This window comes from Tinamus guttatus, unplaced genomic scaffold (genome assembly GCF_059628265.1).
Source record: "Tinamus guttatus ecotype Peru unplaced genomic scaffold, ASM5962826v1 Tinamus_guttatus_pri_ptg000188l, whole genome shotgun sequence".
NCBI classification, from domain to species: Eukaryota; Metazoa; Chordata; class Aves; order Tinamiformes; family Tinamidae; genus Tinamus; species Tinamus guttatus.
This window is the reverse complement of record NW_028288722.1, coordinates 1,768,028-1,785,239: the sequence shown is the minus strand read 5'-3', so window position 1 is coordinate 1,785,239 and position 17,212 is coordinate 1,768,028. Positions and strand designations below refer to the sequence as shown.

Here is a 17,212-nt window from a genome sequence, read left to right as displayed (position 1 = left end):
CATTTTTACAGCACCTCTGCAGAAAAAGGAGGTTTTTCAGCCGTCTCCTCTTCGCAGTAGAGAGGCCAAAGTAATTAGAAAGGGGAAAACCAACTGAAAGCTGTCTGTGCTGAAATTACCTCATTCAGAACATGTGCACCTTTTCATGGGCACTGACTAATAAACTGTATTAAATACCGTATTTTCCACTTCTTCTAAAACAAATGACCTTCAAAATAGAGAAGTCGCAGCAACCTAACTTACTAATGCTAATTATCAGCTATGGCAATTTGTGTTTGGCCTCTCAACTCGCACAAGAACAGCTGACAACATCCAAAGAACCACCTAGCCCGAGAGCTGCCCCGAGCGCGTCCGGTCGCGGACGGGCACTGCTACGTCCCGCTGCTGTCGCTTCAGTTCTGTAAGAAGCTGACCAAAATCACACGAGAGAGCTCCTGCTTGCACCTTAGCACCTCCATGCTTCAGCATGGCTTGATGAATACAGGACATACAAAGAAACAAGCCCTTGTCCTGTTATTAATTCCCTTCCATCCCAATACTTCACAAACCTGTGAAAAACTTGAAACAGTCCACTATATACATGACTTCAAATTAGCCTCTACAATATCATCAGGGGCAAACAGCATAAGCTAGCAGGTTTAAAGTGAAAGTTAGTCATCAATTATTTAATATATTCTGTGTAAATACTGACACAGACACATTACAGCAACAGTTTTATACAGTTGCACCAAAAAAAAAAAAAAAAAAAGAGGTGGGTGGAGGAAAAAAGAAAACCCCAAGAAACTAATTTCATTTTGGAAAGCAAAATTTATTAAGTATAAAAAAGGCACACCCAAGACAATGCTTTTGACAGAAGCATCTTAAATATCCCTATAGGCATAATTTTTACTCCAGAATTCAACACTACAGTCATTATTCATATTTCACATCAGCAAATTCCAGTCTGCTGCCACATATTAAATCTCTAATATTATAAAAAGCTAATTCATAAACTTACTAACATTCAGCAGCAACAACTCACCGTCAGCAATGCGGGAAGGCAGCAGCAATCCTCTCCGGCCGAGCTCCGCCAGCGCCAGGCACCCGCCGTGCCACGCGTTGTCCGTCTCCTGGAAGCTGATTTGAGAAGACAGACGAGTTTTGATAAGATTGGCCTTCCCTTTTCGGATTTCACTTGGCATGGAGAATTCCTAACATTTTGCAAGCCACAAAATCAAAATCAGCACATGTTAATCTTGCTGTTATTTCTGACAGATTTCTGAACTATAGGAATGACTGGTTGGGCATCTTTCTCATTTTGTGTAACGTTAATGTTGCTATAAAAATGAACAATTGAGAAATGTTCAAAACAAACGAACAAAAAGTTACAAATGTAGCCTCAATATAGATTAGGGCAATTCAAGATACTCAACCAGAAAAACAGAACAACCTTCTAGTACACTGGCATAAGATATAGAGCTACAGAACACTCCCGAAGAGCTAATGAATTTAATGCCATATTCACATCTCTAATTTAGCAGAGAATGTTCAAGCAATAGCTTGCAGTAAGAATATCATGTAGATTTGTGCACTGCAAATCAGTAGTGGTGTTTGCAGCCTTAAAAAAAAAAAAAAAAAAAAAAACAGCAAAAGACTGACTTGTAGTGAACACAAGAAATAATAACCAGAAACGATGCTCATTTTTGGGGGACTGGCAAATGGAAAAGGGAAAAGCTTGTATATTCCTTGCCAAAACACGCCAAAAGTTCATTTTGTATGTAAACAGCAGGGGGAATCTAAGAACAAAAGCTCAAAGGGCCGAGCCAGGCCCCAGCAGGAGCGGCTCCCTCCCAGTCTCGGGGTCTGCCAGGCACCAGGGCTGGTGCCGGCCGAGCCGGAGCGCCCAGGGTCGCTCCCCGGAGCCTCCTCCCGGCTCCGGCAACCAGCACTCGAGGGCCTTCCCAAGCCAGACGTAACAGGCACAAGGTCATGTTTAATAACCACCGATGGGACGCTCCTCCATTAACTCGTATAATCCCTTTTTGAACTCCCTTTACACTTCTGGCTTCCATAACATCCTGTGGCAACGACTTCCACAGTTTAATTACACTCGTGTGAAACGTCCTTCCCGACGCTTCCTGCTTCTCGTCTTTCACAGCAGGCAGGAAGCAGTCACTCGCTTTCTCTTGCGTTCCTATTTCTTGTTTTCTCCATCTCCATTCTATCCACTCAAGTTTTTTCATTGCGACAGAAGAATTGTCACCAGTTTAATCGCTGCTCTCACAGCAGTCACTCCATGTTATCATCATCCTGTCGCACCTCTGTGCTCTGACCAGTTTTAGTGCATCTTCTCCTCAATGACGGAGCTCAGCTGCTCACAGAGAGCATCCGAGAACAGCACATGAGCACCCTGAGCACTTTGGTTTTGTTCCTACCCACTTAACATAGGTTTATGTGACCTTCTCTTTACAGCTACCCGCCGTTTTCACTGTGTTAGCTAACTTAGGATGACCCGATTTCGTCAGCCTGCTGTTCACCTTTTTTTCTGGATCATTTATGACCATCTTGAAGAGCACAGGGCTCCTTCAGATCTCCGTGGGACCATGCTCATAACCTCTCTGCGTGGCAAAAAACAGTAACTTATCCATTTCCTTCTGGTCTGTGATTTGATTAAAAATCATGAGTGACTGACTTATTTTCATTTTGTTCACTAGATACTTAGTGAAAAGAATAGAGAGCAGATTCCCTCTGTCCTTGCCTACATTTGTTCCCAAGTCTTTCTGAAGAAAGCAGGTCACTAAATTACCAGTTGCATTACTCATCCCCATGACTTGAAAAACAAGGGAAGAAAATGCAGCGAGTAGAGGCCTTTGAAGCTCCAGGGATAATTGAGATCAGCAGCACCTCTAAAATTAATCACAGGAGCACAGTGGAAATATCATGTCTAAGTGCATACTTTCCTGGCAAGTTTTTTAAGACTTTATAGCTTCATTTTTTTAAATGTCTTGTTCTTTGAGTTGATAGTTTTAGTTTTTACTCTCAACCACATGAGAACATTTTTGAAATTATACATTTTAGTGGCAAAAGGAATACTGTTAATATTTTTTACAAATTAAGAAATTAAACCTTTGGTTAATAGCTCAATGAAAAAATCGGACAGTTCTTCACAAGCTAGGGATGGTTTAGATCTTAAAGCTCAAGTCCTTAACGAGGACCTGATGACTAACTTAATGTAAAATAAGCATATTATACTTGTTTAATAGTTTATTTCAGAAGCAGGACATGCAACAATAAATCATGCTGAAAGAACATCCCAACAGCTGTACCTGATCAGACCAAAGACTCATCCAGCCCAAAAACCTCCCTCTGACACAGGTCAGCAGTAGATGCCTATGGCACAGTGCAAGAACAAGCACACGGCAACACTCTCCACAACAAATCTCCAAATTTGTGGACAAATTCACAGAAAAAAAAATTTTGAACATGCATCTTAGCATTCAATGTCCTGTGGCAAGGACTTTTTGTAGTTTAAGCATGTGTTGTGTGAAAAAATACTCCTTTTGTTTGTTCTGTAGCAACAACCTCCTGCTTTAGGATATTTCTAATAACGCAATACCCAGAAGGCAGCAATCTCCACACCATTCCCAGCTTCACAAATTTCAGCTACACCCCTTGATTCGTGACTCTTCCACGCCGCCCTTCGCACCGTATTGCTCCTCAGCACCCTTCTGAAACCATTTCCAGTTCTACAATGCTTTTAAAGCTGAAGGTATCAGAACTGCACACAACATTCAAGACATAGCCATGGAAGGAGGTCTTAAAGCAACAAGCTGATGACTGCCTTTTTTTTTCCTTTTTTTTCTTTTTTTTTCTTTTTGCAAGAATCAACTTCACTCCTTCTGCATTATTTTAAAGTGCCAAGGCATTAGGGACAGTTTCTTCACTGAACACTCCTAGCATACTCATGTCTTAGAAGATTTTGAAAACTGGCAAAAAAAATTCAAAATATTCTTTTCACAAATGTACCAAATTTCAGACCTGCCTTCCTAACTGCCACCCTCCTATTCTGGGAGCAAACACACTGAAGATGCACAGAAAATGTGAAGTAAGATTTTTACCTAAAGCAGTCCAACAGAGATCCAACCACATCATCTGCTAATTCTTTTGGAAGTCTTCCAGTTATTCTACCGATTCTATAAAAGGAGAGGAAAAAAAAAAAGGGGGGGGGATTAATACTGTATTTGATAAGTCAAATAAAAATATTAGTTACTGGAATTTTACAATAAAATGACTTAATCCAAGATCACAATGCACTACTCTAGCACTGCCACCCTAAAACACCGATCCCAAGCTTGGAGCAAAAGCTAGAGTTGCAAATTTAACACAGGAAAAAAAAAAAAAAAAAAAGTAGAAGAGAAACTGTTTCAGAGAAATGCTACTTGACCTCCTCAACCCAAGTTTTACCCACCACGTCTATCCCCAAACCTAACAGATTTTTTTTTACCCCACTTTCATATACACCCAGGAATAGTAGCAATCATGGCTCCATACCATCAACTGTGCTGGAGCTATTTGAAATAACTGTGAATACTGAGGAGAAACATAATTTATCAATCATGGGATACATCAGATTGTTATTCTAACTTATTTGCTTTAGTTTATTAGAGTAAGCACAAAAAACCTACCCTTTTGCTGCAGACCACCTGACAATAGTGTCTTTGTCTTTCAGTCCAACCAACAATTGCTCTGCAGATAATTTTATTCAAACAAAACAGATTATTCTCATTTCTATAACAACAGAAAGATTTCTTAAAATGTTCAAGATTCACTTCCCTCTTAATATAACTGCCTCCTAGTTTAAACAACACTTGTATTGAGATTTCCAACATTTGTACCACAAGTATGTTTTGACATCGAAGAAAAAAATATAATTCTAACAATTTTATGTCTCTAAGAGAGGCATCGGTTTGAAAATTTAAGTATTTGGCAGATTCAACATGGAAAATAGTGATTTTTTTCAGTGCTTTATTAGATAATTCAGTTATAAAAGTTTTCTGGGGTAATTTATATTTATTTACAGCATATCCACCGCCAAACTAGCAGGGAAACTGCCAACCCACTGCTTACTAGTAGAAAATGATGCCTTTGATACTACCACTAAAAATTTTTACTAGCTTAAAATTTTCAACAGTAATGCTTTAGCTTTCACGTAACAAAATGTATTTCATTTTTCATTACTAATTTCAACTCGTCTTTCTACATGTCAAATTCTCAAGTAATCTCTTTCTTATTATTGGACAAAATTAGTCAAATGTATTTCAGTAGCTCCATCCTCCCCCCGCCCAAATGCTACGGAGCACTGCAGTTCTGACACGTGGAAACACTGACATCTCACAGAACAAGTAACTAGGACCCTAACCACTTACACACACTGCAGTGTCTTCCGAATTCCTCACGCTAGTTACTATTCTACAGCATAGCCACGATTTTCTGGATACTAAGAAAATAACTGTTTTCCAGTATATTTTTAGTTAATAAGCACAACAGTAATTTCTGTCTGGTTTTAACACACCTACAACATTTTCAATCTCTCCTGGAATATCATATTCCTCTTCATCATCAGCTTCAACAGCAGCAGCAGTTGTTATCTTCCGAGTCTGCACACCCGAACTCTGAGCTTGCAGATTGGCAGCCAGGGACCGAGCGCCACGCTGGTATCTGCACAGAGAGAGGACACTGTTAGTTTAGCTTCTTGATTCGAGTGCATCTGAAATGGGCGCACACGGCCATGAAACATTCTGGACAGTCTCCGACGTACACCCTTCCTAATTTCCTTCCACACCTTCCTAAATTAGGAAGGTTACTTCCCAATTGTTGTGTAGGAAGGGGAAAGCATCCCCCATTTGCTTCCTTCCTGACCTCGTTGGCTCATTCCAGGAGAAAAAGGTGGCTCCCGTGCAAACCTATTTCATACATTTCATCATCTCCCTCCCCGTCCGGTTTCAATAACCTACTTTCCACCACTGGCAATAAAAGAAATACAGGCAAAAGTCTCACCTCCCCCTAAAAATCCGTCCAAAAATTGAAGAAAACAAAAAGAAAAAGCTTACTAAGAATGTTTAAATGTTAAAGCTGGCTCAGTCCTTTCTAAACATGCTGTATGCAGATATCCAGCCTGTGGTGCAGATGCATTCTTACAAAAGGTAGACTTTACATGCTAAACTGACTTTTGCCATTGGGCAAGGTACATTCTTCAACTAAAAAGAATTTGCTATGCCTAAGGACGTTCCCAAAAGTTGGAAACAGAAATACAGTAAAAAAAGTCACCAATGAAGCCTGCAATTTTAAAATATCAGTGCGAGAAATCTGAAAAAGAGTTTGCCCTCCAGCAATAAGTAAAACCAGACACCAGAACCTGACTAATATGCAAAACTAAAGTGGGATTGCAAACCACTTTTCCCCTGTGAACCTTCTATCGAATCAGGGCAGAACAATGTAATGGGAAAGTTATGCTCCCTCTTACAGAATTGAACGACATCAACTTCAGTAACAAAGGTCACCCTCTTCCCATCTTTACCAAGTTATACATTATATACCAACAGGCTTCTGCTTGCATAATGTGCAACACAAAATGTCAAGAGACTTGGCTTGTCACATCATTGGTTTACCATACCAAAATTAAAAGAAAATACAGGAAACTAAATACAGCAGAACAATGCTCCTTTTTCCCAAGGATTCAAATGAAGCTTGTCTTTATTCTCAAATAACATGTGGGGGTGAGAGGGAAGAAGGGAAGTTTTTTCTTCTTTTAAATGAGGATCAGGCAGTCAAAGGGATGGAGCTCGGGTGGTGGGGTTTTGGGCTTTGTTTTTGGTGGTGGTTGTTTGAGTTATTTCTGAGCCTAGGTTATTTTTTTTCTTTACTTTTCTCTTCCAGATTTTGCATCGGTTTCAGTTTTAAACTAACCTCCATTTGGCTACTTTTGGTTTCACAAAGGTCAGTCCAAGTCGTTGAACAAGTTTCATCCCTAGTTTGCGAAGAAGCATCTGATTGCTCTCCGACAGCCTGCAGTTATCGAGACACTCAAGTACAGTAGGAGCTGTAAAAGAAAATAAAGGGGCTATCACTGCTCATCTAATAGAACAAGGAGTCAGAAAAGCTAATTCAGCTACTCTGCAGCCACGCTCTACACTGAGCAAGTCTCCACCTTGCTCATTTTTAATTTTCAGGCAGCTCCAATCTAACACCTCTGCCCAGAAAATTTTAGGAGGCTGAATGTCCATGTACACAACATTTCTCACTCTAAATGTATGTGTAAGCCATCAGCAAGAAAACCTTTCCTCTGAATACATTAAAGGTGACAAGGGTGTTTTAGAGCAAAGGAAAAAACACAGGACTAATGGAAAGGATGAGATTAATGAGTATAAAAGCACAGAATTCAGAATTTTCACCAGGAATAAATTTGTAGTACATATAAAATAACCTGTTTCTCTTTGCAGCCTGAAGCAATTACTGACGATTTCAAAGAATGAGCCTCAGGCTGACGGGTAGTTTATACGGACGAGCAGCAGAGGCTCTGAAAGAGCCATCGCTCTCACTGCAAGCACTGCAAATATTGGATTATAATGGCAAAAAGTGACACAACGTCTCATTCAAGCATATCAGGGCTTACAAATATACTGCGAGATGAAGGATTTAACAGTCATCTTGAGACATTCAGAACTTATGTTATTTTTTCTATAAGGCAAAAGGTAGCTTTTAAAACAGTACCTTCTTTTGACTTTTTCTACTTTTTTTCCCCCCATTTGAGCCTCACAACTATTACAAACTTGTAAAAATTAGTCATCTCTGATAGTTTTTGTCTCTCACATTTTCTCATTCCCACCAGTTTCCATTTTAATATTTGCTTCTAAGCGCTAAGGATTCTGTCTCTTCTGTAATAAACTCACTCACAATATGCCCACGACTTTGCTCATGTTACCAGATTTGTAACTAATATATTGCTTTTGTAGATACCACAGGCCAAGACATCTAATTTTACCCACAGGGTTAACGTCATTAGCCAAAATTTCTGCCTTTTATTTTTTTTTTCAAATCAATTATGACAATATTTTGTCACGGTTGCTCAGATTTGCTCGTGATCAGCCTGCACACCCATCTGTCATTCTTTCCTCTTTCTCTTCACTATCTTATCTCCACCTCCATCCGCATCTCAGGCATTTGGAGAGGCAGCATTGCACCATCATCCCCAGGATCTGCGAGAACTGTACATTGCCCAACTCAAGATCAACAAAATTTCTTCTCTTAAATCAAAACAATTCCCTAGCCACCTCCTTCCATTGTTTTTTTTTTTTCCCCTCCTCATAAGTCAATCCATAATCATTTTAAAGTGAGTTTATGCCTTTGTTTGATTCTTATCAATGACACAAACCACATTTTTGGTGTTTTGGAAAAAAAATGGCAGAATGTTTTGTATTGTTTTGGTACTGACCATCATCTATCCCTACCTCACTTTGTGACCATCAAAAAGCTGTAAAAAGGAAATGGTTATTTTGCACTCCCAACCATATCCTAGGATTCATTATGAGATGAATATACTTCCACTGCACTATTCAGAAAATTGCATGTCCTCTTGCTGCTGCCAGTCCACCCCAGCTGTATCCATCATCATCTCTTTCCCATTCCAAGGATAAGATTGTATCATTCCAGCAGGGTCCTGGCTACACAGCAGGCTCTTGAATCTTCAGATTTCCGAAGTCCTGTGCTTCAGTTAAAACTTGAACTTTTTTGCAAGCATTTTGCAAACAGCAGTAGTATATATGGTCTATTATTTAAAATGTTTGTCACATTTTAAAGTTTTCGCTATGCACCTTCTGTCCCATGAGTTCTGTCATCTTTTTTCTTTCTTATTTCTCATGCTTTATAATTTTCCTATCAATTTCAATCTTTACACCAGCTCTCTTTATTAGTAAATCTTTCTCCTCCCATTTTTATTAGGATGGATTTAAAAACAATAATCAGAAAAATCACAGACTTACCATACGGTAAACAATCTTCTCTTTTGCCATGTTTAAATAACTGTGCCTGTGAACAGAACAGGGAAAAGAAATGTGAGACTATAAAAATTCTAAAGCAGAATATGCATCATGGATATAGTTACAAAATAGCTTTTTATGTTCTTGCAATAATATGTAACATTCACTAATTTATATAGCACTAAAAGAAGAAAGTGCTAGGGTGTAAGTACGACTTCTTTGTAAGCGGATACAAGTCGAGGCTACACAGCCAGCCCTTCCCTTCCCTCCATATCATGGCAGTCACCTCAGGAGCTGAGTTACCCCCCCAAACAAGCACTCAAAAGAAAATAAATAAATAAATAAATAAATAAAGAGCCCTCAGCCAGCTCAGCTCCCCGTGCCACGCAGCTCAGCACTTGGTCACACAGGCTCCATGCAGGTGCAACCACAGCAGCGATGATCTCAACCAGTCCAGGCTGCTTTGAACCTCTAGAAAGAGAATCAGTGGAACCGGAATAAGGGGAGAGGAACGAGGGGGCTGCACCCTGCCTGGCCCCTCTCGCCGCCAGGACTCGCACACGCACGAGAGACCTTGGTTATTGTGGGAACCAAGTTTGCAGCACAAGACTTGGCAAAGGCTGCCTGGCTCAGTATTTTACACTGTTCTTCTAACAGCTGTTGAAAATTCCACAGCAAACTGGACCAAACTTGCCTGCTTGGGTTCTAGGAGCAGCAAAACAGGGATAAATTGAGCTCCAAAGGCCTGCGGGACGGCACTGCCCGGAGCCCAGGCCCACTGCAGCCCACACTGCTCAGCCAAGCTACCCCCTTCCCAGCCCGCTGCACACATCCCTCCATCAGCGAGGGACTTTGCAAGGTTCAATACCCCAAGTCTTTTTAAAGAGCTTCCATAATCCATTTTACAATTACAGTTAAAAATCCCAGGAAGATGAAGCAGTAACACACACTATTAACACAACATAAACACGTTACCTAGTTGAAGTAGCCTCCTCCCTTCTCTTACTAGGCATCAAAACTACTGTGTTCAGCTACTTATTTTTCCTTTAACTTTGTATCATCAGAAGAAAATCTTTCCAGGAACCTTGCATAAGATTTAAATGAGAATTCAGACTTGCCTTTAAAAATATGTTCTTTCTCACAAATACCAACTACACAGATGCCTCCGATACTGCAGGTGTGGCTAAAAGCAACAAAGGCAATAAAAACACCTCTGGGCTATGCACCTATTTTATGTAGTTACTAAACTGCATTTTAGGATGCTAAATTAGTGCTTCTGGCTAGCAACACTAAAAGCTGTATAGTCGCATTTGGGAACAGATACTGAATTGTTTAAGATTTTTTACACTTTCCATCAGTCACTACACAATTCTAGGGCAGATTTAAAATTTATATATATATTTACAAAGCAGAAATGCTACAGAACTACTTCAGGCCTATAAAAACTGCTAGTATAAATAAGCACCAACACAAATAGTGCCAATATACCATAGCTTTTTCCAAGGTACCACAGCAGTGTTTCCAAACCTCCCTGATGCAAAGGAAAACTGAAACTTGTACTAAAACAGCCCAACACGGAAGAACAAGACTAAAAGTTTGCAAACGTTTGGCAGAATTGACAAATCTGAAGTGCCCCTCTATTTGTCTAGCCATGCTGCTGCAATGTGAGGCTCCCTTCCCTGGTGTGTCCTGCTGCGAGCTGCTGCCCGCCGGGGCCTGGCTGCGCTCCTCCTCGGCGAGAGCAAACGCTGTTCTTGGGGCACACACAGTCTGCCCCAGAACTGCTAGGATTACCTTCACAGTCAAACAAAACATGGGATAATTCCTCACACGGCGGCAGCACCTTTTCCACGCAGCTCCGGGAACGCTCCCACCTTGCGTGCGGCATTTGGGGTCCATCCCCCAGATATTTTCTCAATAGACTGTCTGGGAGCTCCTGCACGGCAGGAATGCAGCCCCCGAGCCCCCGAAGCACTCAGGGTGTTGTAGTTCCTCTGCTCTGGCACCTTCCCACGTGTTTCTCCATTTGCCTCCAGTTTTCACATCCTCGAGGCCAACTTTGAATTTAGCCCTGACTCCTCGGGGAAAGAAAAACTAGGAGGTATCGTCTCCCGAGCAAGGCATGGGAAGACGTTAACCAACACACAAGCAGGAAATCAAACACAGAAAAAAGAAATAGCTAAATGTCTTCAGAAGACATTTCCCTTTTCTAAAGGGAAATAAGGCGGCACACTCCTCGCCCTCGAGCCAGTGCAGAGGAGTGAAGCTGGCCAACTCCATCTCATATGTTTCTCTGCATCATGTTTTCTGAGAAAAAAAAAAAAAAAAAAAAAAAAAAAAAAAAAAAAAAAAGGTGAAACACACTTTTCCCTACACTGTTTCACTACACAACCCATCTTCAGATCTGCTTTTCAACAGAGAACCACCACTCACAAAAAAGGCATCAAGTATTTAATAATACACTTTCAGAGGATAAAAACACCATAACAGCTCTGTAAAACAGTTAATACTCAAAAAAAAAAAAAAAAAAATCCGAGTTACTTATTTTCTCAGAGAACAAAGCAGTCTGGAAAAGGTTGCTCCAAACTGTAAGCCTATACCTCCCTACATGCTTCAGTCATTCAGTAAGCAGACGTTAACCGCTTCCAAAAACCCTGACAACTTTTAGAAGACAGCTTTGAAGGTCTACATAAGACCAGCTCTACATTATGTAACTTGAGAGCTCAAAATAGAGATAATAAACTGAATTAAGAATAGACTTTATGTATCTATCTATACAAGCCTTTCTTCATATAAAAAACATTAAATATATGAAAGTTTCAAATATCTGAAAGCTGCAGCTACACAAGTCACAGGTATCCACTTCCTTTTTGGATGAGTTGAGTACCTGGCTCAGATGTCCTTCCTTACCCCTGGATTTAAGTGTTTTAGTCTTAAAAATGCAAGCTTTTAAGAGAAGTGCAAATCAACTGATGTATGCTATAGCAACCATGTTATAAATTAAAAGCTAAACTTAAAAGATTTGAAGCCAATATTTACGTGGCTTTGTTAAACAAAATACCTGCTACCTACTGATTTTGGAATGAACATAGCTGAAAATGAAGAACATCTAAAAGAAGATAACTTCTGTTCACAACCACTGAAGTACATGGCAGGTTAAATCCACCAGCTCATCAGTGTCTTGGTAAGTGATACATTAGGTATTTCTTTGTATTAGATAAAAGTTTAATAGCTACTATTACCAAAAAAATATATTTATAGAAGTGAGCGGGTAATAACCAATCTGAAACCTACTCTTTAGATATTCATCAAAACAAAAAAATCTAGCTCTCATGAACTTTTCATTTTTTAATGTAGAAACGCCGAGTTTTCATGACTTGGCTGCAAGTCAAAGCAGCATGCGGGAATGTTCACCATCCCTAACTTGCCAAGCTCATGGCGTACTGGATACAGTCTCCAGGAGAAATAAAAGGAGCCCTTTAGCTGACGTTGGCCTCTAGAAGCCAGTCACGTATGCTCTGCCAGCACGTGCTACGGGAGCTCACGCACGCAAGGTGAGGTTACTGTCTTGGGAAAAGCCTGCAATCCCACAGCACACAGAGGTCATTCTGAACGCGAAGGGCACATACGAACAACGCCACCAGGAATGAAGAGAAAACAAAAAAGACAGGAGGAGAAAAAACAAATCAGCACGAGACTCTTCAGTTTAAACTTCCTGCCTTGAAGGGAAGGAAACATCCGAGGAACACTTATTTCAGCAAAATCTGATACAAGCAAAATAGTTAATAAGCTTGGTTTGCCACCTGTAGAGACATTTTAGCATCAACAGCCAATAAGACTGAAAGTAAGGAGCCTGTCTGCTGGAGTCCCCGAGCACTCGGGTTGCGCCACGGTCTTCCCACTTTAATGAGGACACCGTGCACACAGCGACCTACCCAACCTGTTGAAAAGTATGCAACTCCCTCTCTTATAAATAATTAAGCCACCTACAAATTAGAGAAAATCAGCGGTGTGCAAGCAGTGACGACTGTCAAGTCTGGTTTTGCTTTAGAAATAGCATGGTGCAAGGAAAACAAACCCTAGTTTCTTAGTAATCACGGCAGAAACGCACCACACCTTCCAATTGTCTGCACAGCCCCGACCTTTATGAGCGGTATCAGCGAGGATCATCTCTGGGACACCCTCCCCAAGCTACACAAATCAGCACGGAGGGCGGCCGGGCGCGCTGGGAGCAGCTCTGTCTTCCTGCCGAGCCGGAGACGCAGGTCTGACCTTACCCTCCGGTCGTGAGCGAGCGAGGGGAGGCCGCGCCATGGGAAGAGAAGGAAACGGGACCTTTCGTTACTCTGGAGCACCCCCTAGTAGTCACCAGCCCACGGGGCCCAGGGAAGGCTCTGGACCATTCCTGCCTGCTGCAGGACGCAGGGACAGGAGCGGGAGGACACGCGGGCAGCACAACCAACTCCAAGGATGGGCCTCCCGCGGCCACGCAGCTGCATTAAGGCCCCCTCTTCTTACTAAATATTGTTAATCTACCAGAGAAACGGGAGGCAGGAAAAGGTAAACTTTTGTATGCTTGTCATTATTTCTCAGGTGAAATCCCAAAAAGTGCAGAATGATGCATGGAGAGTGACCAGAATGGTTACTGCCTGTCTTAGCAAGAGCAGGGCAGGAATACTCAGATTTGAAATGCTTCAAGAGGGGAGAAAAAGAAGAAAAAAGCAGCCTGAAGATAGCCGTAATCCTGAACCTTGGAACAATCACCGCACTTTTTCATGAGAAGGGGAAAAAAAGAAAAAAAAAAGAAAAAGAAAAAAAAAAACAGTGACAACACAACACTGGATTACTCACTGAGAAAGAAAAGATGCAGAGTAGGAAAAAGCAGTCCATGCCTCCACATCTTCGGGGGTAAGGGCAGAAGCCTCTTGCTTCTCCCTACCCCCGCACTGCTTTTGTGCAACCTGGACAAAGCCAGGAAGCGACAGCATCTTTCTCAGAAAAATAAAAAGCAAAAACAAATAAACAAATAAATCCCCCCAATGCCAACAGACAATCCCCACATCGCACATTACTGGAGAATGCCAGAAACGGGGAGACTTAGGAAACGCTCAGTTTGGAAATGTCCTATTTCTGTGCCTCTGGGTCTGGAAGAATAGACTCGGAGAGTTCTTTCTCCCCTGCAGCAAAATTTACATAAGCAGCTATTGCTACATAAGCATTAGAGACAGCTCAGGGAAATGCCCTGTTCTTAAGGCTCTCGAGTTTCATCAGATCACCGCGCAGGGCGTTGTATTTTTTTTTTTTTTTTAATTATTACTCACACTTGTATACTGAATCACTTATAAAACAAATAAGGTTTAATAAGTTTCAATGCCCGGGGCTACCTCAACATGATGACATCTCTGTCACGCAAGAACTGGGAGTGCTGCGCCCTGCGGCAATAACTAAAAAGCTGTTTGATATAATGGCAGGTTTAAAAGCAAACCTCCGGACCAAGAGAATTTAAAATGCAGATTCTCGAAACAGCCTAGATGTTTCCTTCCAGTAAACAAAAGCTGGAGAAAAAGTTGGCCATTTCTTCACCATCCAGCATTTATAGCCTTTCAATTAGGAAGCCACACAAGCTACCCAAGGGCTTGAGCAAAGCGAATGCAACGCGACTCTTTTGGGCTGCAAGAAAAGCAGCAGCAGTTTGAAAAAGCGAAGCTGGAACTCGCAGGCACCTGCTGGGGAAGGCTGCACTACCCACGACAGGTGTACGGGGGAAGCAGCAGGGAGAACGCCCCGGCGGAACGGGAGCGCGCGGCGGCGGCTGCGTGTTGGGACGGGAGCCGCCGCGCTGGGGCTCGCGCGGAGCGGCAGCGCCGCCCGCCCCGGCCCGTCCCGTCCCATCCTGTCCCATCCCGTCCCGGCCCCCAGACTCCGGGCCGCACGGGGGCAGATCAAAGCGCAGCCGGGCAGCGCCGCTCGCCGCACACCCAACCTGCAGTTTCAGTTCATTGAAATGCGGGGGTTTCGTGCCGTTTTCAGGCACTTTGGCCACTGCCACCTCACTGCAAGCTCCTTCCTCCCTGCAGACTATAAGTACCATAAAATCATAATCCGCAAATTGGTCTAATGAGGAGAGGACAGGACTTTTTTCCCCTCCACCCTTGTTCAGGGCAGTATCACATCCCTGCCCTGCCTTTCTGAGCAGGGACCCAAAAGTGGCTGCGTGCCCCCATGCAGCAAAAAACCCAGGCAGGGCTACAGTTTGACTCTTAAAGCAAAGAGTTGTTGGAGGAATTAGCTAAAGATTTTAAAAGTTGTTGGCAGAAATTTTAGTTGTCTGTCACAAGGACACGGCCTGCTTTATACAGTAAGCAATGACTGACTTCATTTCTATGTGGGCTGTTAAAAATCTTCCGATTCAATACTAAATTTTTCTTTATTTTAAATACTGCTTTTGGTTTTGGTAAATATTTTAACAACATGCAACTATTAAAAACATTTTTATAAAATCCTCAACATTAAACTCCTGAAATAAATATTTTCTACTCCTCTTAAACACGGCTGGGTACACAAATCCCTGCATATATATCTTTTCCCCCCAAAAAAATCTCTAATGATACAATTTGTGCTTGCATTGTACTAACAAGACTAAAATAATCCAGGACTCAATGCAAGAAAAGGCTTTAAAAATTCAGCCTGCTCATACCTACCACCTGGAAGAGGAAGCGCTAGCACCAGGACACGACTGAAACTGGTTCGATAAATAAATTCTCCTATCTGACCAGGGGGAAGAAAATAAAAGCACACAAAAGCAAGCAGGCCGGCTGCAGCTTCCAGGTATATTGTATCACGTTCGAGTTTCGATTCTACTTGTTCAGGATTCACCTGTTTCGCTTAGTATGCACTAATGAACAGGTGGATAGAGCCAAAGCCAAAGTCAAAGGAATTATGACACTAATGTATTAAACATCCTGCAGGTCTCATCATGCACTCGAACGGCAAACACTCAGCCTCCTTTCCAGATCTGACAATAAAATGATGAAACATCACTCTGCCTTTTGAAACCTACTGCAACGCATACAAATAACGCTTCCTCTTGCTTCAACAGCAAGTTCTAAGTTATTCTAAATATAGAAAGTTTCTCCCAGCTTCTGATCTGGAAGAGCTGGTGAACAAAAACACCCTCACGCACACGCACGCACTCACTTCTTTTTCAGAGCTTTGCTTTGGTGCTTAGCACCTCACTGCACAGAAGGCCTCAAAGCAGTTATTTAGAAAGAGCTGCTCATTTATGCAAACTAGAGAAACTCCCACCAAGGGCAGTGAACACGTGACGGTGCACGGCCGCTCGCTCTGAGCAGCACTTGCAACCCCTCTGCTGGGCCCAGCAACAAAACCAACAAGAAATATCTCCCCTCCTCCTATTACTAGCCTTATAATACTGTATGATAAAAATATTATGTTTATAAAAATATAGATATTTATAAATAAACATATTTTTAGAATGTAGCAGTGTGATCTTACTACTATATGACCATGCAGTTCATGTATTAAAAAAATTCTCCTGTGTAGTATATTAATCATAAAACACAAACTAAGGATTCAGCTCGAGTCATGAACTTTTACACACAGTAAACAGCATTAAACAAACGCACCCATTCAGACTAGCAAGGAAAAACACAAAAAATAGTGATTTCTTTCAGCCTACTCAAAGACACCATCTAGTACGTTTCGTATTTCTGGGAACAAATATTTTAGCTGGAAAAGAATGGCCAAAACAGTTCTCTCACATTTTGACTATCCACTCTGAGAAGCCAAAGAGGGCAGCCCAGACACTTCTATTTGTGTGGTTCCTATTAAATTTTCAAGGGTTTTGTACAAAGCCAAAAAAAAATTATGATATGACTACTATATATGTATAAAATTAGATGTTGAAAGCTTGTTTTGACCATTATTGAAGTTGTCAGTATGGATACTGCTAAATTGCATTTGTTGATGACAAGTGTGCTTAAAGAGAACATGCACAGGTGGAGGTTACATTGAGAAGTGTTACAGAGAAAACTCAAGCTTTATATCACTTTTTTTTTTTTTTTTTTTTTTTTTTAATAACGAGGAGCCTCTCGGTACATTTACTATGTGCTGAGTGGTACTATAGCAATACCAAATGGAAAAAAGAAGCAAAAACAAACCAAAAAACCATAAATACA

General features: G+C 41.5%; 1 protein-coding gene across 1 annotated transcript in view; it reads right to left on the bottom strand.

Moving 5' to 3' along the window:
* TBCD (tubulin folding cofactor D) overlaps positions 1-17,212 on the bottom strand; it is a 111,324-nt gene that overhangs the window by 83,585 nt on the left and 10,527 nt on the right. The window contains exons 8-13 of the mRNA XM_088523440.1: positions 9,018-9,063; positions 6,946-7,078; positions 5,552-5,697; positions 4,665-4,725; positions 4,098-4,172; positions 1,022-1,116 (exon numbers count right to left, since the gene is read on the bottom strand). Coding sequence (XP_088379566.1) covers positions 1,022-1,116; positions 4,098-4,172; positions 4,665-4,725; positions 5,552-5,697; positions 6,946-7,078; positions 9,018-9,063 — 556 coding nt within the window. The remainder of the gene's footprint in view (positions 1-1,021; positions 1,117-4,097; positions 4,173-4,664; positions 4,726-5,551; positions 5,698-6,945; positions 7,079-9,017; positions 9,064-17,212) is intronic.